We start from the raw sequence: 24,789 nt of genomic DNA on the forward strand, positions 1-24,789 counted from the left end.
GAACAGTCAATGAAATTGAGTAATTTCAGAGTCAGTCTTAGAATTCTCCATTTTCTTTTCTTCTTCTTCAGCAGACTCCTAATCTTTCTGTGTTGGTTGATAAGATCCTACTTATTCCAGACTGTCATCAATTGTGACTCTCAGTGTAATTCCAAAGAAAAGACTACCTATGATTTTATACAGGCAGAACGAAATAGAATTTCACATCTAAAAGAGGAAGTTGCAAAGAAATATCTTATGTACAGCTTTAATGTAATGTTTTATATATGTGTATTAGAGATAGCTTAGCATTCATATGTCAGACCACCCATTCCTGCACATCAAGGCAAGGGTGCAAATATTAATCTAGAATTAAAAAACTTTTATTCTTTTCACAATATGAGGGTACAGGTTTTCCATTGATTTCAAACACCTGAAACATTACTTAACTAAATTAAAATATAGTGACACTATTAGAGCAGCAGAACTCCATTCAGTAAATTTTATGAGTCAGAAGAGAAAAAAGAAAATGGAAAGAATTATTCAGGAAGCAAAATAATGTTTAGGACAAAATGTCTTTGTGTATTTCTCTATGTAAGCACCTCATTCTGAATTTCACATCTATAGTTTCACATTAAGCTAAAAGCTGCTCATGGACAGACTTAAAAGTTTACTATGAAAGTGCATTTAAAATTTCTAATGCTGCGTACTGTTTTGTATGCCAAATGATGCTGTTGGGACAAAGCAGTCTCAGACCTAAAACCAGGATGGTGCTATATAGTATGTATGTATGTGCTATATAGTATGTATGTATGTATAGGCTTCTTTACTAACATTTCTATGTAGCTAATATAGTGAGTTGGTAGAATGTCATTAAAAAAAATGTTATTCCGTGATGTTCAGTGATGAGTTTTGTTAGACTTCTGTTTAGTGTGTCTACTATTGGTCCTCTGACAATTAGAAAATACAGCCAAAGCTGATGATAAAATCCATGTGTTTTGAGTCAGGTTCAGAGATAAAATAATAGGGAAGGTAAACACCTGGCTTCATTTATATTTATGGGAACACAGGGGTCAGTTCTCACACCATTGTAAATAGATTATATTTCTACTGAAGTTTCTGGTTCTACATGTGTGTGTAAATAATGTGAAGTGAGAATTGGGCCTGGTGAATTGTTAATTCCAGTGTAATGAAGAAGCTACGAGCACTGTGAGCATCATTGTTATTAAGGGACTTGATTTTTCTGATATTTAGTGCTTGTGTCCTGTCTTCAGAAGAAAAACTTTGGTTATCTTCATTTCCCTGAGAGACTTCTCCTTTTTACTTTAAAAGCAACAGAATTGAGCATTAGAGTAAATAATAATATTAATAATACACATTTTGCTCTCCATGTATTAATTTTATTTTGTGTGCTATGCCCTGGACTAGTCTTCTCAATTAACAAAATAAAGGTACTAGTTTTTCTTTTCTCTTTACATCAGATTTTAGTGTTGGTATCACTGTACAGATTGCTTGCAGCCTGTGGCCTCTGCTATATCATTGTACTTTAATTCAGCATGAACAGGTTGACTGTGAGTTTTTAGGTGCTATGTACAATATGTCTTTCTCTGTCTATATCCAGTGTTATCACATTTTTCCCACATAGAGTCTGAACAGGTTCTATAGAGCATATATGAAGCATTTCTAAACCCACTGGAAGCACTGAAGCATTCATAACCAAATCTCTACTGTCTGCTGAACAACCATAGGAATAATTTATTAAAAAAGATGTCATCATGTTTCTTCTACATGCATGAATTAACAGCTAGTATGTACTTGAATTAACACTTAATACATACTTCTAGTAGTATTTAGAATGTAAGATGTCAAGTTCTGCAGGAATTCAAGAGTAATTCTAAGAAACTGCCTAAAGTATTTTTTTTAATATTTTTTTTTAAGTAGCAAACAATACTAAAGTAGAATCATAGTAACAAAATCTCTAAACATAGTTAAAGTCCTCCAAGGCTTACGTCAGATAGATTTCTTCTTTTCATGTACGTTAAAGAAAGTAAGGAGTTCAAGAGATCTGTTGGAATTCTGTTTTTTGACAGGCGCTGGTTTGGAAGAGGGGGAGGTTGAAGCTGTGGCTAACATCACATTCTTTCCTACTTTCCTGATGTAGATTACATTTTAGGACTCAACTGTGAATTTACCACATCCCTAAAAATGGAGCAATGTATTATTGGGCTGCTCTCTGAGCTGACCAGGCACTACTCAATCCAATCCTATGCCTAGTGGGTTACTTTGACAGTTTTGGAGCTGTTTGGTAGTAACTTGTGCACAGTTTATGCTGATCTGGTCACTGCAGTGTCTTTCTTTTGAATGTATTGGTTTACTTTGATTAGAACAGTTTTGAAAAACAGCCAAGGGAGAAAACCTCTTAGTAAGATATTCCTTAGGAAGCATTTCAGAATTGCTAAGAAACAATGCGAGAACAAAATGTCCAGCAAACACATGACATCAAAAAAATCTTAAAGGGCATGAAAGAAACATTGTGGTTATTTGCAGGAGCAAAGCTAAGGTACAAGCATTTGCTGGGAAATGGTAAGGCAGGTAGGCCTGCCTCAGTTGCCGTCAGGTGATGGCAGATCTTTAGGGGAGATATTCAGCTTGCTTACTGCATACATTGCTGTGACTGATTTGTTCTTAATGGAGAATAAACTGTCCTGTGATTTTTGAAGTCTGAGGAAGGGACAAATCCTTCAAATCCATTTAAGAAGGAAAAAAACAACTGAGTGCAACAATTTAAATGTTCAAATAGGGTACAGTTGAACCTGACTGCTCACAGGTGAGGTGATGAAGTGAGGACACTTAGGCCCAGGGATTCCTATCTCTATCCCAGACAAATGTCAGGGAGAAATCTGGATGTGGGTTTCTCTTCTGCATATGTACTGTCACCCAGGCTTACGAAAGACATGTGTGTGGGGGCAGGACCCTGATGTTTTCTGTAAGACGTGCCAGCAGCTCAGTTTGCATAGAGCCAGAGAGGTGACTCTAGTGATGGAGGTGCAGCTAACTCTGCAGTCGTGGTCTTTGCCCTCTCCTTCACTTATCTGGAGGCATACTGATGTGGGAAAGTGAAGGGTCATCGTGACTGCACTGAGGTAATTTCATTTTCACACTGCTACTTGCAATTGTATGGCTTTTATAGGAAAGATTGTCTAGCTTATGATAAGTTTAGGATTATACTAAAACTCTCCTGCTCTTCAAACCATACTCTCAATTAAGAAGTGGCTTAAGCATCTGAGGTTTAGTGTATATGAAACTAAGGTGCATCCTGCAAATTGTCAGTAAAGCATTTTCATCCTTCTCATAAGCATAGCTAACTTAAGCCATTCTTTTTTTCTAAATCTGACAAACATTTTGCTCTACAGAATATTTTCAGTAGTTCCTAATGTTAGTTCCCATTACTCTTTATAGACATAGACTATTAATTATTCGTTGCCCAAAGCTTAAAAGAAAGAATTGTTCTGAGATGTAAGGGAGGAGGAGAATCTCACATCTTCACAAGAGAAGCTATCTGGTGTGGTTTGCATGCTGGACGTGTTTGCTGTGCTGCCTTCTGCACTAGGATGCTACAAAGCACAATGGAAGCATTTATAAAACTTCTTGTTGACTAAGGACTGGACAGTGGCATATGGGAACATCAATTGCAAACTGATAGTGAAATAAAGAAATTCCAGTATTATACTGTTATAGAAAGAAGGGAGGAAAAAAAGTCATTCAGAACTTTGTCATATTGGTTCAGCTGTTGTAAGCAAAGACTGATAAGATAATAGAGGTCTTTGTGGCTGTTTTCTACTGAAATGCTTTTTCTTTATGATGCACTTGGGGCCCTTTAGAGTGGAAAGCTTTTGAAACTGCTGTTGGAGTTAGACCTCAAATTAGATGCTATTGCAATGGCAAGGGGGCTTCTTAGTCAGGCAGCCCTCACAAAGTGACTTTTATCTCTGAAGCCCTTCCATTAGATTGTTACTTTCTTCTGTTTTCCCTGTTTTATTTTTGTTGACTTTTGCTGCCCTACTTTGTGACATTTAAAAGGTGACCCAATCAGAAAAGGGTAAATGCTAAATGCTGGACAGAGCCTGTGAAGTAAAGACATCACAGCCTATCTGATGTGTGCAGCAGACTGCCGTGTTAGACAGAATGGCTAAAGCAGGTTATCTCTGGGCAGCTAAGATCAAATACACTTTCTTTTATCTCTAGCACTGTGGTTTTGCTTTCTTTTCAAACAATGCCCATAAAAAAAAAAACCTAAACAACTGACAGTGGAACTGATTCATGAAGGCTTTGTTGTTGTTGTTGTTAAATGCTGAAATTGCTTAACTTGATTCAAAATCATTTTTTATTGTTTTGGTTGATGATACTTTGAAACTGTAGTTACGTCATTTAAAGCCCTTTGTTGTTTCTGGCAAAGTCCACGCTTTCTTGCATTACTATCTATTGATTTCATAAAAGTCACACTGTGTGTTTACTCTAAAACCATAACAGGAGTCATAATTTGTGATTTATTAATTTATATTTCCTGTAAGTATATGGGGCAAAAGTTACTTTAGATGCAGTGCATAAACAAGGATGATATTTGTCATGCTTTACGCTAATCACAGAATTCAAGAGAACCAATAATACTTTGCAGCTCTGTGGAGATTCCATGCAAAGATCTCCAAGCACTACAGAAGCTCTAACTAACCAGGCATAAAAACCTCTGATTGGTGGTGTTTTACTTTGTGTACGTGTTGGGAAACTAAGGCAAGCACATTCAAGAACCCACAGTAATTTAGTGTCACAGCTAAGAATCCTACTTTGGCAACCTCTGGATCATGCCTATAAATTTTTGGCTTATTTATGACTCCAGTATTTTGTCTTTCATCCACTTGATAGGATATGTGGTTTTTATCTTTTTTTCTTTTGCTGAGTGTCAAAGAGATTAGTTTAAATTATACTGTGTAAGTCTAGAAGTCTATTTTTTGTGATTCCTGCTTATTTTTTCCCTTACCAACAGCTATTACTCTGTCTCTATCTCATGACAACTTGCCACAAGGACAGTTCCAAATTTAAAACTGAAAAGCCTCCTGTGTTTGTTGACATGCAGCTACATCTGTATATAGACCAACTATGCAGTAAGAGGTAACAGAAGTGTTGTAAGGTGGTAAACCAGAGACTGATATAGGAACTAATGTGATATTATGTGCCTATACTGACAGGATACTAGATTTGTTTTTCAATGCTTACAGAAATCTAGGTAGATAAAATGCATGATTTTTATTAAATGTATTGTAAGATGTATGGTGATCTTCCTATTACTCTGTGTACCAGAATCATGTAGTATTGTGATCAGTTTTAAAAGGTAGGTTTTTGCCACAAGCAGAATTATTTCCAAATGCAATTTTAGACCACAAGTTGAACTCTTATCTCTTTTTCAGAAGATTTATAGCTACTTTTTATTTTCTCACTCATGGTGAGATTGACCATTGGCTAGAATTCCTTAAAAGTTCTCTTTGATGCCTTAGTTCTGTTCAGTCTGACCATTTCATCTCAATTTGTGCTCAAATCCCTGCAAAATAAGGGCCAAAACAAGAGGCACACAAAGAAAAATTAAAATATTCCTACAACCAAATTATTTTTCAGCTTATGATTATAGGCAAGAACCAAAGGGCTATCAAAAACGCCCCCTACTTTTTCTGAACTTTTGACAAGACTGTTATATATTAATTTTAAAAATAAGTCCTAAGACACTGTCAACTTTTCACCAACACTCAAAATTTTAAATACTGCTGGTAAAGGGAGCCAATGGATCATATTCAGTATATCTGAATTCACTGAAATAAAGGCCCCTAAGAAAAACGTGTCAATTTTAAAGGTCTTTCCTAACTGAAGACCATTTTGTGATGGAGCCAAAGGTTAATAAAATCAGTAGCAAATGTAGCAATTTTACAGATAAGCTATTCACAACAAGTGTAGTTACTTGAATAAAAAGCTAATTCAGTTCTAAAATGCCACATGCAGTAGCAGTGAATAGTTGCTTTTAGGTGCTTTCTGGAGGAGGATAAAATACAGAATCACAGCACTCTTCTTTTCCAGCATCCCTGGCTGCCTGTAAATTGCTGTGAATGGGACTGTAGGCTGACAGGCTCTATTAAGACAAACTGCCTTTCTCATCGGAGAGATAAAATAAATCAGGTGTTTAGTCAAATTAAAATACTTCAGATGGAGCAGGCCCTGGGGAGCACTGATCCACCTGACAAATCTGAGAGAAACTCAAGACAGATGTGTTTTGGGGATAAGGAAGATCCCATGGAAAAAAAAAATGCACTGCTGTCTTTGGAGCAGGAGAATAGGATTAGAACAGAAAGAGTGCTGTGATATATAATATTTTATGGAAGCTGGCGTATTTACTGTGTATTTTTTACTAAGCTTTTTGTTTTATCTGTTTTTATGGCAAATACATTTTACAGATAGCTATATTTTTATTTTGTTTATAGACATTTTTAGTCAGCAGCAGAAATTTATTTACTGGTAATGAGTTTAGGAATCTCATTGCTTGCTGCTGCGAGTGGATGCAAAACAGATGATGATGGCACACAGCTACTGATGACCTCTCTTGGCCCAGCCAGATCAGCTCAATCTGGTCTGCATTCTGAGCAAGTTGCATTTTATTGGTATTTAAACTGTAAAATAATGATTGGGATTTTCCACTCTAAAATTAAATTATACCTCCTCCCCCCGTTCACACAACAACATTCTGCATCTTATGCTTTTTCTTGTCTTGAGCAGTGTTTGGCTGGGTGTCTTGCAGCTTCATGGAGGTCTTGTTATTTTCCAGGAGCACAGTGTGCATTTTGTGGTTGTCAGTTCTATTCTGTTGTTGTTAGCACAGTACAAATTAAAGGGTAGCACACTTTAAATGGGGTCATTCATTTCAAGTGTGTTTCTCTGGGTAGAAAACAGGAAAGAAAAACAATTATTATGAATCCCTGAATAAGAACAGTTACTTCTGCCTGCTATTGTATAAAATTCAGGGAAAAAAAAGAAAAATAAATGACCTTATAAATTTGCTGTAACTATATTAAATGGTTCTAACTAATCATAACAAAACAATCAAATTTTGTAGCCTTAACTGGGACTCTTTGTATTAGCCTTCTATTCATGTTATGAAGCAAGTTCAAACCATACAGAATAATATGGAAATGGAGCAGGAGATTAATACCTTCTTTGAGTGTGTAAAATATTTTATAACTCTAAGATCAGGGACCTGCATTACAATGCCAAAGCTGCTTGACAGATGTGGAAGTCTCAAGCTGTGGTTTCCCAGGTGGCAGTGCATGGCAATAAGTATCATTTGAGGCCGTAGGTTGCTTCCCATTGGCTTTCTAAAATAGGTGGAGTGGTTGATCTCTGCTAGTCATGATGGGCATAGGAGTTTTTCTTTGGCAGAACAGTCTCTTATCCGTGAAAATTAATTTCAGTACACAATAACATATTCAAAAGCACCTAAATAACCGTTGATCTATAGTGCAAAATCTTCAGGACTGAATAATACAGTTTAAGAGGGTTAAGGTAAGTCTGTATTGAAGTAGCAGATAATTGAACTGATGTCAATAGTGTGGAGCTTAGTACAAGCTAATGGGTCCTGTCAAGGTGGTACCTTCAGTACGGATGTTTTTCTGGCCACATACCTGCCTAAGCTGACTTTGAAAAATATTTTGTTGTTGTTGTTTTGAAACAGCTTTTTGCACAGAACTCTTTAGTTGCTTATCGCACACATCACACTAAGGTTTTGCAACGCATTTGTCTGAATAGTAGGGTGTTCTTCAGCTTTAACTTCATGCATCCATCCTTCTACCCATGACTAGGAAAATTGCTAACCATTTCTAAACCTTCTACTACAGCAGCAGTTACTCATTTTTCCTTGTCTGGAGGCCTGTGTCACATATACAGTGAATTAAGATTTGGCATGTCAGGGTACTGAAACATCAGTTTGTTGCAGACTTTTTAAAAACTAAGATACTTGATAGTGGCTAAGAAATTGAATGTTTTCAGGACTTTATGTTGTTAAATGTGATTAAGAAATGTACAGAAGTTTGCTTCATTTAGTGTGAATTACCTAAGCCTTGCAGTTTCTTTTTCCATAGAAAGCAATTATAGACAGAGGTTTTCATGTATGCTGCTTTTGCAAATGAAACTCTGTTTAAGAGTACTACTGAACCCATCATAGCATGATGTAAGCAGTAGAGCATCTTGGGTTTGTCACCTGCTTGTCAGGAGTCTGTTTTGTCTTCCCTCTTTCTTCTCTTCCCTAGAAGATATCCATCTTACTCTTGGGAAGAAGGTGGAGTCCTAATTTTGGTGAAAGTGTCTCCATTCTCTCCCAGGTCCTGTTCCTCACATATTTTCTTCCTCTTCAAAAATCCTGTCACTTCTTTATCACAGTCATCCATGGGGAATGGAGGAAAGGAAGTATGTGAATACTCTCTCTTTTGTGCCCCTTCTCATATCATTGTGTCAGATTACATACCTGACTAGCTCTTGATTTGGTTCACTTCTTCTATAACCCTCAGTTCTCCTGCATAACATGAAATTGCTTAATTTATCCCCCTTCCAACTGTAAACTTCTTTCAAATTCTCTTCCAGTATTCCTGAACTGCTACCTTACCTCTTATAGAGCTGTGGGTCTAAGATGCTCACACAAGAAAACGCAGTATATGGCTCAAATATGGGAGCTGACATTGCTGTCTGTGACAGAGTAATATGTTCATATGTAAGGTGGGATGTTTTTTGATTTATTTGCAAAAGGACCCTGTGCTGTCTACTTAGGAGACCCATGCAATTTACCCATAAATAGACCATTAAGCATCATTACTGCAAAGAATAAATGTACCGTAGTTTCATATTAATTAAGTGCTCTCTGTAGACTAAACTTTGAAAGTTAAATGTAAAAATTTAAGCCATTTTCTCAGGTTAGCCATTTCTCTTAGGAAGAAGTAGAGCTCATTTTTAATACACATTCCATAACCGAAACTTGCATTTACCCAAATGACCTACCAGATATATAGGTATTTTAGAGGAATTATCAATAAAGTATTAAACTGCTTCCTCCACTGAACAGCATCTTTCAAGTTTTTTTTAGCACATTTACATACTTGGGGAAAAAACCAAAATATGTAAAGTGAAGGAAAATTGTATCTAATAAACTGTAGATGTATTTATCACACTGTGCAGATTTAGATGGAAAAGGTACCGGGATTTGTACACAGTGCATTGTTAATTACTCCTGTCAGAAAAAAAAGAAATATTCTGTATCTTTTCTGGTCCAATTTTTGTTATATTCTGCACTGCTTAGAGCATGGCAAAGCTATGTGCTAGATTCTTTTGGGGTTTGTTAGTGAAATATATATTCAAGCTGCCACTTGAAATAAGCATGTTGTTGATTCAGCCTTTTTTCTGGTGAATTTTGCTTGGTAACTATTGTCTGTCTCCTATTTACGGTACATCTTTCCTGCACATTTAGGTACACCAGAAAGCCTGGCAGAAAAAGAACGACAGCTCTCTACAATGATCACCCAGCTGATTAGCTTACGGGAGCAGCTCCTGGCTGCCCACGATGAACAGAAAAAGCTGGCAGCCTCACAAATTGAAAAACAGCGGCAGCAAATGGACCTTGCTCGCCAACAGCAAGAACAGGTGAGGCTCCAGGACAGAAACCTGTGAAAATGTTTCATGCAGAATGTTTATTGTGAACACTGTTCTGCTTGGTGTTTCCTTTCATCTTTTTTTGGTTAAAGGAGCTTAAATATCTTCAGAAATAATGTCCTTTTCCAGATAGAGGAAATATTATAGGATCCTGAGGGAAAAAACCAAAAGTTGGTGTGGACATTCAAATAATTTCTTTCCTAGAATAAATGGCATTTGATAGACTTCACAGTTCTTGTTTCTTGCTCTGAGATGTAATTTTGGGAGTTACAAATAAGCCAGAGTGTAAACATTACTTAACTCTTTCTCCTTTTTGAAGGAGAACAAAAAGCCTTAAGCATCCTCAAACCTTCAGATATTTTCTTCAAGTAAGGTTTGATTTTTTTGTTCATGTTGTGGTTTGCTGCTTTGTTTTTGTTTGGTGTTTTTTTGAGTTTTCATTTGTTTGTTTAGTTTTCTTGTTGGGTTTTTTGGTTGGTTTTTTTTAAAGATGCAGTTGTCCAAAGAGCTGTCCTTTTCTCACTGTACAGAAGTGTAGCAGCAGTGATCCCATACACCAGTCCCCTAGGCATTAGATCAGACAGATACAAATTAATGTGTGGTTTTTAGGAATCTGACATTATAACTAGGGTTATCTTTTCAGTTAAATGTATTTTATAGGATATATACAGCAATATATGCTCTGCTGATTTTAATGAGTTGTGATGTCTGGCATTTTATGTGCTTGAGTATTTACCCACATGTAGGAATATGGACTCATCCTCTAATGGAAAATAACATAAAGGAACACTGTAAAAAATCAGAAGTTAGAATGTCATTTAGCCATCCAGAGATGACACAGTAATTAACTATTGACACTTGTGAATAAGCTAGCACAAATTAATCTTGACACATTTGCAGACGAGTGATATCTTACAGTGAACACTTTGTAATTATATTTCAAAATGAAAATTAAATGACACTTAAAACTAGGTTGTCATGCTCAATGAAGCGAGCATGTAGCCCAACCGATAGGCAAATAAAATTCAGAATTTGAGCCACATGGTGCTTGTGTACCCTCCTCTACTGTGTCGAGCCTATACATCAAGGCTATGCTATGGTAATTGCATGAAGGACTATTGGATACATTTGCTATCATGGCACTGTTCCATCTAAGAGGAGCCATGGACATTAGATGCTTCATGATATATTTCTGGTTTTCATTAGAAAATGCATATTCAAATGGTACTGTATTGTACGTACAGGTAGAAAAAGCTTTTTCACGAGCAGTCTGAACTCTGGCAGATCAGTGCTTTTGCACATGTAAGTGCTTTGGCTATGTGTTACTGTGTTAAGTAGCAGCCAGGTCACCAGCAGCTCCAAGCAAGTCTGAACATAGGATACTGTATATCTGAGAAAAAAGGTACTGCACTCAGAATGACCCACGATGCAGTTCCATGTGGTGTCTGATTTCAATGTGAAATCACAAATAATTCATTTATGAAGCTGAATATAGTGATATTCTTTCTATTACCTTAACTGAGATTTTAGCAGCGAGGACAATGTCAACATAAACCTGATAGAGCTCTGCACTTCTAAGGTGAAATAGCACAATGGGTGTGTTCCTCATTACAAATAGTAACTCAAGCACTCATACAGGTTTTTAATTGTTCCCTGTAGCAGTTACCACTAGAGTTGCTTTTCCAAGCATCGTCATCACTGCTGATCTAACAACAGATGACCTGAGGTCCCAGAAGCGGCCCCTAGATTATCTGGGCACATAAGCAGCTGCCTTTGTTTGAACTACCCTTTTCACTGGCAGACTAGGGCTTGCTTCTTCGGTCTTCATTCTCCATGTTTTTAATGACTTTACTGGGAGATTTATCTAGAAATATTTGAACACCAGACTCACAAACGGAGTTTTATCACTGTTTCAAGCATCAGTGCAGTGGGTCAGAACTGAAATATGAACAAATTTTGTGTTGGTCTCCCATACAAAAGTGAATTTTAACTGTAGCAATGAAAAAAAAAATGACAGAACCATATCCAGGTGACAAACTGAGAGATTAAAGAAATGACAGACTTGACCTCTGTTTTTGTGCACGGTTCCAAGCTGTTAATATGGAACTGCAGAACCCTTATGAGTTTTAGTTTGCACTAAAACGATGTCATTGTTTATTTCCAAATCAACCTTGCTACATTTCTGAAATTTTTTTTACAAAAGCATTTTACTTACCTTTCTCTGTTTATAACAGAGAGAGTAAACATGCTTGAAAGACGGTGGGGAAGGAGACCAGGAGAGTTTCTGCCAAAACCAAACCAGTAGATTCATATGATTAAGCTACCTTTGTCACCAACTTCTTGCTGCTTTATGTGGTTACTCTGCTTTAGACAAATATTTATAGGAGGGGAAATGATACTTAAGAAATGAAGGTAGTAGAAGTGCTGAGGCTGGGGTTTCCAGGAAACACAAATCTTGTCCTTGTTTCAGTCTGTTGCACATTTGCCCTTCTAAAGCAGAAGTCCAGTTATTCCCTGCGACTTCTCCCCCATGCAGTCCATGTTACCTATCGTAGGGAGCAGCTTTGTGATCTGAAGGCAGGATCCCGTTTCCCTTCTGCTCTTGAACGCTAATTTTGGATGGTTTGTGGGAACTGGAGGTGGGGCTGTGTCTGGGGCAGATTCTCTCTCTGTAGTCTCTTAGCACTGCCTGCCCTGAACACTTGCTTCTCTCCATCTATGCTACAGAAGGGATATAGTGAACATTTACCCTCCAGATCCCCTACTGTACCTACTGAATGAGGGTAAAAATACATATGTATTTCACAGGGTTGAGTTACTGAGCATCAGGTACAGCTTTTACACGGAATGAGATGCTACTTCTGAGTAGTTCCAAGGAAGACTTGGAGGTTTACAAGAGAAGTAATATGTTGCTTGCTGTGAATGAAGTTAGAGAAGCTTGCCCTAGGAGCTTGTGCTGAATAGTGACACATCTATAAGTGCTAGCTGAGGCTCCAGTTCAGCAAAGCAGGAAAATGTGTGTTTAACCTTAAGCACCTTAGTAATCCCATCCCCATTCAGCAAAACACTTAATTTTAAGTATGTGTTTCGTTCCCATTGTAGCTAACAGTAATGCATCACAGTCAAAGATCACCACAGGCTTAAATGCTTTGTTGAATAGTGATGAGATTATTCACATGCACACAGCTGAACCCACGTTTCTATGCTTTGCGGAGTTGAGGCTTTAAGTGCTTAAAATGCATATTTCTTATTGGCTAACTAGATTTTTATGTTGCATTTAAATTTAAAATGTTTACATTACATATACAGATATCTCTAAAATAACCTTCAGTTTTTAAAAAAATAAAATGATGCTTAATGAAAATATAATAAAGAATAATAAGATGTTTTTCACTCAATAATATAGAAGTTTCAATGTTAATGTTTTAATTTAATGGAAATTTTTTTTCTAATAGATTGCAAGACAACAGCAGCAACTTCTACAACAGCAGCACAAAATCAATCTACTGCAGCAGCAAATTCAGGTCAGTGTGTTTCGTTGCTCTCTTCTGATTATACTTAAATTCTGTGTATGTAGAGGGAAGCAAATAAAGCAGCCACTTTTAACTTCAGTAAGGATGCTTTTTATGGAGGGTCTTTGTGTCATAGAAAGTGATAGTCAAACATCTTTTTAGTGAAAAGAGCTTTAATAGACAGAGTTTTCTTCTGGAAGTTCTGAACTTGTTCTTAAATCTTGTCATTTAATTCTGAAATCTGCAATCAGTTTGACTTGTATTGTGTGAAGTAGAACCAGAGTCTCAATCATTATTTATGGAATTCCTCATTCTACAAAGGTGAAGTTGGCTTTATAAGAATGTTAGAAGAATATTTTCCATGTCATTAACTAGAGAAACCAGTTACAGAATAAGAGACATTGAGACAGTACCGAGTTCGTGGGACCAGATTACTCGTGTACAAAGAGCAACAGATATGGGTGTTCCATGTAGCTTTGGAGTAACTGTACCTTTGTGGATCTGGGAGTGTTCTGGAGGTATGTGGTTATCTGTACGTGTACTCAAACCTGGTTTAATTTTGTGCAACTGTATGCAGGTAGGGAGTGATATGTAGGTAGAGGCATTGACTATATCACCTTCTCTGCTTTCCACTTTGTTTGAAAGCATTTGCATGGACCTGTTCTTTGATTTAAATATTTTGGTTTACTCTGACAGATGATCGTGCTGCCAATTATTTCATGTAAGCTCAGGCTATCAGTTTTTTTTCTTTAATCAGCTGATTGCCATGTTACTAGATGCCAAAACTGAAGTTTTTCCTTCTCTCATCCTAAAGGAATGCTTGTAAATGCTTTTTGAAAATATTGTAATGCAGTTTCAGTTACACATTAAAGAGTTTAATTAACACATATAAATATGTTGATACCTTGGATGAGAGACACAATTGAATTTTAAAGCACTATTATCATCATTGCCTCTTGTGTTCATATTAGGTGTACATTAGGTGTAGGATGGGAGAGACGTAAGAATAGTGAAAGGAAAAAATTCCGTTATTTGGAAGTCTGGCTTCAGAAAGCAATGAATCACATAAAAAAAATCTTTACTTAAACTTAATTTTACTTTGCTTCATTTACTTACTTCACTTTTACTTTACTTCATCTCCCTTATGAGGAGCGGCTGAGGGAGCTGGGTCTCTTTAGTTTGCAGAAGAGGAGACTGAGGGGAGACCTCATTCATGTTTATAAATATATAACGGGTGAGTGTCACGAGGATGGAGCCAGGCTCTTCTCGGTGACAAACAATGATAGGACAAGGAGTAATGGACAGAAACTGGAACACAGGAGGTTCCACTTAAATTTGAGAAGAAACTTCTTCTCAGTGAGGGTGACAGAGCGCTGGAACAGGCTGCCCAGAGAGGTTGTGGAGTCTCCTTCTCTGGAGACATTCAAAACCCGCCTGGACGCCTTCCTGTGTAACCTCATCTGGGTGTTCCTGCTCCGGCAGGGGGATTGGACTGGATGATCTTTTGAGGTCCCTTCCAATCCCTAACGTTCTGTGATTCTGTGAAAAGCTAAGAATAATACATAGCTGAGTCTGCTAAACAGAACAGTTATTTGCATAGGAAATTCTGATTTTTAAAAAATTCATTTAAAAATTAGGACACAGAATGAGGAATCATGACCAGGAAATTTTTGTTCCTTTTTAGAGATTGTGGGTATATTGTACTGGGAACTATCTTGCTCTGTAGTCAAAAGTATAAAGGTACTTTATGTTTCAGTTCACTCGGTACTTTTCAGTAGCTTTACCCTTCCACTGACTCCAGGGAACTGTGGTTGAAGGTTCATTTGCCTGTTTACTCCCAGTTTTCCTCTCACATAGTGCATTCAGCACTCCACACATTTTTTTTCCTATCCTTTCCTAGAGATTCATGCAAAGAAGTATTTTAATGATTGTTCTGTTCATTTGAGCTAAATTGTTTCTTGGTGATCCATCCTTGTATTTGTTTCCAAATCCTTGCCAATATAAGTTATTCTTACTCTATAGTTCCTCGGTAGTTTGGCCTCTGTATTTATCTTTATATTTACATGATCTAAACAGTGTATTTGAGGCAGTGAGGACTGTTTCCTCTCCCAGCTTGTTAGTGAGATTTGTAGAGAGCATCTCATTGCCCAAGGAATATTGTAGGCTTCAGTATGAAGCACTAGACGTGTTGGGCAGATGCCATCTCAAATGTACACTGATCTTACGAGGAGATTACTAAAAATAAGTTTGTTAGGAGATTGTTTCCTAGGCTTAACACCAGCTTATGTAGTCCATTTGCTTGTGAGCTAAGTGGTTCTTTGTTCTTTCTTAATTCTGTGGCAGGTTTACTAGCCAGAAGTTGCTTGGGAGATGAGTTAGTTGCTAAGTAGCCTCTGCAGTTCATAACTTTTTTTTTGCTTTTGAATTGATTGAGTGTTGCAGTTTGTTGAGAGCTGTAGCTCCTTAAGGGCTATAGGTGGGGTGGAGGTAAACCAGGAGGCAGGTGAGAGATGCAGCGCTGTGCTGGTTCTCCCAGGTCCCCTCCCAGCGTCTTCCCAGGAAATTTCAGTGTTGCACTGGTGACTCTGGGTGGAATTCGCTGTATCAAAAGTTGGTAACTGCAGTGTAAATTAATTTCTTAATTAATTATCCAGCTAATTTTTATCATGAACAGAGAGAAGCAGAGTGAATAGTTTCAGGATGCAATTAATCTTGTCCTGAATTAGACATTTAAAATATGTCAGATTAACTATTCTCTAAAATGGCTATTTCTCTCCCTTAAATATAAAGGATACACGTGCTGATGACTCTAGTGTGGAGATGTGAAGGGAGATGAGGTGAATCACATTCTCTATAACTTGAGGGGAAAAAATGATTTTCTAATGAAAGTTTACATTCTCAGTTTCATTTTTGGGCTTGGTAGAATTCAGAACTGTGTTCCCAGTAACTTACTTGATTTTATTCAGAAAGTGCATTTATTTAAAGACACTCTTGAACAACCCTTTTCAGGAAACTGCGATTACTTACATGGAATGGCATGGGTACTTATCTGTTCTTTGTGTGCATGGAAAAACAATAGTGCTCTTCCCTGATACTCCTGTTTCGAGGAGATTACAAAACATAAGAAGCACAGGTGCCAGTTCCATCTGGGCATGGGCCTATTCATGGCAGAGCTACTTGAAATAAGTACAGCGTGTTCTCCAGGGTGCAGGAGTGGGGCATTGCCAATGCGCTGCTTTCATCAAAGACACACAGTGTACCACTGTCATCTTCTGAGGGGCAACAATAGTTTCTGTGAATAAGTGCATCCATTTTATTTAACCGTTTGAACAATTAGAAATTACTTTAGATGGAGCTTATAAAATTTCTGTCAACTGCATATAAAAGTGGAAATAATTAGTATTAAATAAAACACATCTTTCACTGGACACATACTGGGTTAATTTACTGAGAATTTTCATTTGGTATTTCTTATTCACATTGTGTTGTATATTTGTTTATTTAATCATTTCAACACCTTTTTTCATTTAGATTTTTGTTTGTTTGTTTGTTTGCTTTGTTTTTAAGACCATTTACTGGAATTACTTGTTATGCACCAAAACTTTGTCAACAATCTATCAGCAAAGAGGACATTAACTGGACGTAGCATATGAAAACAACATAAGTATTTCAAGAGTACTGAGGTCATTAAATGTTCTGCATAATCATCTCATGTTTTCTAAGTGAAGTAAAATTTATTTCCAGGGTGTGCATGTTGTGGAAAGCAGTTTTGTCTATTGGCTAAAGCAAGTGGGAATCTGGAGTTATTCTCAGTTCTGTCTCCAATTATCTGGAATCTGGCAAATTGTTTCCTGTTCCTCAATTCAAACATAATGTTAATCAACATCTTCAAATGAATTCAATGTATTATTACTTTTCAGCTCAAATGTTCATAATGTTCATGAACGTTCTTCTACAGAGAAGTCCAATGAGATGGGAGGAAATCTAGTATGCCAAATTAAGTTCTTAATTCTGCAAAGCTGTGCAGAGAAATCATTGCTTTTAGTGGAGATACAGTTGAGAAAACACTGTAGAGCAAGTAAGAGCTCACAGATCAGTCTCCAGGCCGATTCAGTTTTTAAAAAATACCTTTCTTTTTTTTTTAGTAAAAAGTATTCATTCTTAAAGTAGAAGGGACAAAATGATGATATCATATGTGAAAGTGAAAGCCCCTAAGGGATAAGGGAAAAAGCTGTTTAAAGGAGGAATTTGGTGGTACATCATGAAGAGAAGACTGCACTGGAAGAAGGGAAGGTTTGCATCTCTAGAACAGTTCTAACCTTAAGAACCACTTGAGACCTTAAAATCCCTGTGAATTCAGTGCCTTGGCCTTTCAGAAAAAATGATGCTCTTTCAAGGATATCTCTTAGCCTGTGCTGTGAAAGTGAAAGCCCCTAAGGGATAAGGGAAAAAGCTGTTTAAAGGAGGAATTTGGTGGTACATCATGAAGAGAAGACTGCACTGGAAGAAGGGAAGGTTTGCATCTCTAGAACAGTTCTAACCTTAAGAACCACTTGAGACCTTAAAATCCCTGTGAATTCAGTGCCTTGGCCTTTCAGAATGAGGCCTGGGGATTGTTCAGGTGGTGCTCCCCACCACATCCAGCAGAGGAAGGAGGTCAGATCCTACTGATGCTTGGAGCGTGTTGCTCCAGGATTTCCCTCTGGTGGTGTATGGATTTAAGGGATGAAAGTTTGAGGGCTTCCCTCTTCTGATGGGCAGACTTCGTTAGGGCAAGTCCTGAGTTGTGTCTGAAATCTTTAAAAGGGTTGTTGAGCTTTTCTGCAAAAACTTGCCATGGATATTACAGTGGCAGCTGATCCAAATGTCCATTTCCCTTCACCTTGTCCCTCTGTACTATGCTCAATGCCATTGCAGAGCCTTTAGTTTTCTGTTTGAGTCAGTATGATTTCTATTGAATAGAAAAAAATGGTTTTCTCTGCTCTCATAAGTATTCTGTTTTAATTCAGCCATGAGAAATAATTCCTGATAGTGATTTTTTTTTCCAGTTTCAATCTATACATTCATGCTGCTGTAGTTTAATATTAATGTTCTTGCATATTCTGTTTCAGCCAAAAAGAGTGAACATGATAACTGTGATAGTAAACAAACAAAAGAATAGTAACATAAATTTTAAAACTATTTAAACTGTGCTTTAATAGGAATCATTTGAATCATACTTAAAACTTAAGAGTCTGAACCAATGAGTCTCTCTTATCCATGATTAATTGCTGACAATTCAGGTACCTGGTGAGCTGAATAAGGACTATGTCTTTATGTTAAGTACATGTCTAAAGATCAGGAATAATTACATTCCACATTAGCCTTCATAGCCTCCCTGACCTGGTTAATTAATTTTTTGCTAGGATAATAATAGTAGAAATAGATTTAAGGATATGCTTCATCATTAAGTTTGTAACTGACCTCCAATTTAATAGCCAAACCTTTCATATATTGCCTTTTGAAGACGGGTTAAAGCTCCTTGCAGTAAGCTTGCTAAAAATGCACAAGCTGGAATCTATTTATTGTCAGTTCAGTTACAGTCTCTGAGGTTGACTCTCTTTGTAAACTGTATTTAGCATTGACAAGTAGAAAGCTATTGCAATGCTACTGTTCCGGCACTAGGGAATATTATTTTTTTATTTTTGTGTTTTTTGTTTTGTTTTGTTTATTTGTTTGTTATTGATCATGAAACTGATCCCCTTCCAGCAGGCTCTGAACAGAGCCAAATAAAGCCATTGAAAGCAATTTGATACTTCTATTGGGAGGGCACTCAGATCAGATACTCCCTTGAAAGTGAGCGAGAGTTATAAACAAAGCTTAGAAGTCTAGGAATAGCCCCCAGCTTCAGCAAACCCTTAAAATATTTTGTAATTGTATCTTCAATCATGAATTAGCCATGAAAAACAAATCTTTTTTGCCTTTATATTTCACTGCTGTATGCTGTTTTTAATTGCCCACAGGCATACTGTTGTGATCTTCTTTGGAAGTTTAAAACCAGGATAAAAATGCAAATCTAATTATTTCTTTTATCTAATCTAATTAACTTTTACAAGTAATGATAGATGCACTGTAGTCTGCATAAAACATTTTAATAATGATGTTTCTGGATTAAAGAATAGGTAAAACTACTGTAATTTATAAGCAGTCAGGATTATGGCAGTAGAAAATGTAAATTATTGTGGTGACTTAGTAAACCGTAGCTGCAGTTTATTAATGTAGAGTAGGAAGGATACATTTCCCTTAAATTCCTGTTAGCTTATGAATTGGTTCCCAGTTGTCATTGATAACTTTATTGTTTGGTTTTTTTTAATTAAACAGTTCAGTATTAAAAAAATCTTTGTCTAACTCCCTTCTGCAATGCATGAAGAGAGAAATGCTGTTACGTGTCTGTAACTTGTAGGTGGCTGCTAAATCATTAATTCAAACTTGCAGGGCTCTGCTGGCGCAGCATCATAGCTTCTGACTTGTAACTTGCTTAGCGAAAAGGGAAACTGATCCAATGGAGGAAAGATAAATACGATAAACATCAAAGTCAAATGTTTCATATTTTATTTATTATTATACAGTGGCTTATTAATGAATTCTAAAGTCCTTATTTGATAATTGTCCAATCAAAAGGTCTATATACAGGCCAGCTTTTTCCAGCAAAAGCCATCTTTGTGGCTGGCTAGCTTGGAATTTGTCAGCTGTGTGGAAAGAGAAGTGATGTGGGATCCTTACCTTCTCCGAGCAGCCCAGGCTTTAATAAATATTCTGATGATGCTCCCTATCCTTCGTTCAGCCTCTTCTATACTAAAAATGCTTTGGCATGGCAGCATGATGGTGGCCTAAGCAAAAAGACTCTGTGCTAAAGGTTCACCCCTCCCGTGCTACTCCTGAGCTTGCTGCTCCTGCACCATGGTTGGTTCCTGCTGGCTGCTCTGCCCCTGTGGCCCTCAGTCCCTGGAAACGAAAATTATCCTGGCAAAGCTGAAAGTAGTTCTGGATTTGACTTTTAACTCAATCTTTAAAACTGTATGCACTCTTCAGGTGGGGGTTTGAGTTTTCAAAAATTTTCACTGTGACCTTGTAGGAGTTAGATTAGCTGTCTTGCTTTTTTTAATTCACAATACGAGTGGTTTTTTTTTTCACTTTATTCTGCCTACAAAAGCCTAAACAAATTGTATTTAATGCAAAAATTAAGCCTTGTGTATCTCTTTCATATGACTTGTCTAATTATAGAGCAGTAAATGGTAGAACAGCATATGTTAGCAACATGAGCAGCAGTCTATGAAATGAGCTACAAGTTAATAGAATGATCAGTGTTGGCCAAATGTTAGCACACATGTTTCAGAAAGTGATATTTCAACAGACTTGAACAGGACTTTGGCACATGGGTGCCAAATGTCATCTGATGTGTGAAAATTGGTTGGAGTAAATTTCATTGTTTCTCAGGCTCATGTTGGTTCAGAAAATGATGGTAGCTGCCCTCCCACTTTCCTTCTCCCACTTCTGTTTTAAAATTGGAAATGAAGGCACAGGCATCCATACTTCCCAGTTCAAGTACTGGTGCTTTGTTCTCTCTGGGCATGCTGCATTGCAATCTCACCAGTGGTTTAAGGGCTTGTTCTCAGCTGTGCCTCTGTCAAAGCCAGAAGCTAAAATCTCATTGATTCTATTAAGCCAAAACACTCGTTCACTGGTTTACAGAAAGGCCTCAGATTTGAGCCCTGTTAATTTAGGGTCAGATTATAACCAGCTCCTGAATAACAGCAGAGAATCAGGCAAATATTTGCTGCCCACCTTTCCTGCTGCCCGGGGGTCACTCTCAGCTGGTGGTCTGCCCATTCCAACTGAGTGTGGAGCAACACGCTGTGGCAGCCTCTGTGCTCACTGATCCAAATGCCCTGGTTTAGCTCCCAAAGAGATTGACTGAGATTATGCCTTTCTGAACCTCTCTGGTGCTATTCCTCTGGTAGTACAGGCCTGCATGACCCCCTCTGTCAGTCTGCATAATGTAATATTGCAATATTTGGAATTAAGCAGCAATGCTGCACTATTTACTCCAGCACAGAAAACCAGTTTGCTTTCTAAGTGGCATGTGCGCAAACTAAAATAGATAACTGGGAGCAGAAATTGAGCCAACTGGCAGCCTACCAACCTGTGAAGTCATATTTGCTTGAGTAATACTTGCATAGCCAGTATTGGATGACTTCTATATCTAAGCGTTACTCACCAAAGTAGGCTTTGCAGAATTGGGCACCTCATGTGAGGAAGGACTTAGAATATTGGTAGTGTGACTGTGATACCAAGGATACAAATAAGGCAGAAGTTTTAGGGGATGTAATTTGTTTAGTTAGGCAAAATAGATGTAGTTGCAAAAACAAGCAACCTTCTGGGCACACGAGCTCTTTTTCAGGTCTTACATCAGTGTTACATTGAAACATACTCCAGGAGTGACAGAATCTGCCTAAGATATTGGCCTTTCATTATAATTAGTTACTTTTTCAGTGATGATTTTTGTGATTGACAACCATGTGATGTCTGAGAGGGAAAACAGGATTTGCATAACTTTTTTTAAAAAAACCAACCAAACAGCAAAACAAAACACCAAAACCAACAAACCAACACCCACAATAAAGAAAAAACTTAGTAAATGTTAGCATTGAAATGACTTGATTTATGGACCTATTCAGGTATACAGGCAAGACTGGAATGTGATGATATCAGAGGTCAAAATTTCTGTCTGCAAAAGCTGGTATTTGGAGGAAAATGATGAAGTACAGCCCCACATAAAAAGGCCAAAAGCATTTAGCAAATACATGGTAAAATACTTTTTGAAATCTCACAGTAAAATCTTAAATTTTTCAGATGGACTAAATGCTGACCTAAAGAACCAGAATGTTTTTTAGTTGTAATTGTGGGAATGCTCCAGAATGCGAATGTATTAGTGAAACAATCTGAGCATAAAAACTTCTTTTAAAGTAGTTAATGTCATGGCAGCAAGGAAGAAGTAAGTGCATTGCTCTTTGTATGCATTCAGGAATTATGAATTTGCATAAAGAAAGTAGTAGTACGTGCAAACCAGATGCTGTTTAACATTTGGTATACATTTGCTGGCATATATGTAAAAGTAAAGCGAATTAATATTATTAATTTTCATTGTGTTATGCAACCAGCTAATCCAGACACTAAAAAAATGTGAAAGCATAGCTTTCAAGGAGAAGCGAATGGCCTTGCCTGGATTTTATCTATCTAATATCAAAGTTGTTGTTATAGTAAGGAAAAGCTGGTTTATGAGTGCAGTTTACGCCCTATTTCCTTTCGTCTGTTACATTAAAGCCCTTCTCCCCAAATAATTAGATAATGTAGTTACTTGTTCTGTATGCAGGACTTTTTCTTGTTACAAAGAACTGGTCTTTTACATAAATCTTGTATGTATAATCGTCAGCAAGTTGGCCATTTGCACAGCTTGGGTAAATTATGTCTATATTGAGAATCCAAGAAGTTACACAGTATGCATTCCGTACTTGAAGGATGGAAAATAAAAATTGATATACTGTGTGGCACATGATATAACACAGTGAAATATCTTTTAAATTCCAGAGGGATGCACTGACATCAGCACGGTTAATTCACATGCAGTAACTCCCACAAAATGTTATTAATTTTAAATTGAAGTTTGTAATCATTAAATAAAAAGAAAATAAATGATGTAAACAGTATACAATGGTGCATTATGAAATGCTGAATTCATCTTATTCACCCACCCAAAATGACAGTATGTTAAGAAAACATTAAAGTTGTAACACCAAATAATAAAAGCAAAGAAATTCACAGTTGATGGTGAAGTGTGAAATCCATCTTGAGACACATCGCTGCCCCACCATGTGGAAGGGCACTTCTGAGTTAGCAAACTTTAGAGTAATGTAATAGTAATTTTTATTCTGTAAATGGGAGATTGACTAGCTGAAGGAACATCTAGTGAGTTTAAAATCTAGATCAGGTGGATAAATGAGTTGTGTGGGTACTTGCTACAGGTTACAAAATAAAGTTGATAGTGCAATGTATATCTAACAGCCTAAGGACAGACTGAGATTCCTTATTTGACAAAGCAATTTCTATAATATAAATACAGAAATGAACTTTTCTCAGAGGAAAAGGTATGGCACTTGTTTTTTGCTACAACAATGAGTGATTTGTATGAAGAACTCTACTATCACATTTCTAGCTTTGCCTTTTCCATCTCATTGAATTTTATTGGTGATATATTTTCAGGATACTCATCTCCTCTGTAACTGCATATCTGAGTGTTTCATAGGCTGAAGTGTATTATCCTCTCAACACTCTTTTGAGGCAGAATAAAAAGCATATAGATATTTGGGGGCATCTAATTTTAGATATCTAATTTGGGTGACTGAATTAGGACTTTTGACTTCATATATAAAGCAGTCCAGGTGCTCTGAATTACTTTCTGTTGATTAGACAACGAGGTTCCTAATTTAAGCATCTAAGTTAAATTTCCTAAGTGACTTGATCCAGCTCTTGTGTGAAATTTGACAGACCTGAAATCTGTGGTTTTAGAGTTCATAGTGTGGTTTTTGTAATGTCTTGATTGTCTTTTCTATTGGGACATTCAGTCAACTTAGCATTTGCCTTAATTTACTCTGATGGAGCTTTTAGCAAGTGTGAATCCGTGTCAGCCAGAGAGAGAAATATTTGTTCATCTTGCTCACTCCCCTGCTTCTCATGAAAACCACTTTAGGTAGCTTGGATCTCCTGCATGGTCAATCTGCTGACCAAAAGTGTAGCCATTGTTATACAGAAAGAGGTAAGTGGAGTTTACTGTCACTAAAGAAGTCTGTAGTTTCCCAGATCCATGTATTTACAGATGTTTAGCAACTTCCATGGCTGTGAAACATCCTTTGAACAGTGGCTTATTGTGGAGCAAAAACATATTTTTGTTCGAAGAATGCCTAGATTGCTTGGTAGTCCATCACACAATTTGTAGGGCATTCGAAAGACTTGAAACAGCCTTTAAATAATGGTTTTTATTTAATCAAAATGTCTGCTTCTAAATGGAGATCTTGTGTGCCACATTTTAGGCCAGAATATATTTTTTACAGCGAAGTTATAAACCTCTGAAAAAGGGGGCTTATAATGGAAAGGTTGACACAACATTAACTTTAGTGTTGTAAGAGCAATGGTATAATTTTGGAAAAATCCCTTTATAGCTCTGCTAAGATATTAGCTGCAGGAAATTACAGCATGTCCTATTAAAGTATTATGTCAGTGGCATACATAGCGTATAACACCTTCGCATATTCTCCCTTGTTTTCCCAGCAACAGTTTGCATTTTGATCTCTAAAGAGTCGGTGGATAAAGCGGCTCAGAGTTTCTGATAATTTTTGCTCAAGGGCAAAAAACCAGCCTGAGTTATGCTTGCTTAGGGCCTACTCTAGAAACAGATCTTCTGTTAACCAGGTAAATCTAATGCAGCTATTGAGGAATGAACCAAATTCTGCTGAAATGAAAATCTTTATTTTGT

General features: G+C 37.1%; 1 protein-coding gene across 1 annotated transcript in view; it reads left to right on the top strand.

Moving 5' to 3' along the window:
* Positions 1-13,277, top strand: part of SOX6 (SRY (sex determining region Y)-box 6) — a gene marked incomplete at its 3' end in the record, with an annotated part of 84,859 nt that extends 71,582 nt beyond the window's left edge. The window contains exons 4-5 of the mRNA XM_010183400.1: positions 9,527-9,699; positions 13,164-13,277. Coding sequence (XP_010181702.1) covers positions 9,527-9,699; positions 13,164-13,277 — 287 coding nt within the window. The remainder of the gene's footprint in view (positions 1-9,526; positions 9,700-13,163) is intronic.
* Between the last annotated feature and the right edge of the window lie 11,512 nt (positions 13,278-24,789).

Source organism: Mesitornis unicolor, unplaced genomic scaffold (genome assembly GCF_000695765.1).
Source record: "Mesitornis unicolor isolate BGI_N332 unplaced genomic scaffold, ASM69576v1 scaffold18994, whole genome shotgun sequence".
Taxonomy (NCBI): domain Eukaryota; kingdom Metazoa; phylum Chordata; class Aves; order Mesitornithiformes; family Mesitornithidae; genus Mesitornis; species Mesitornis unicolor.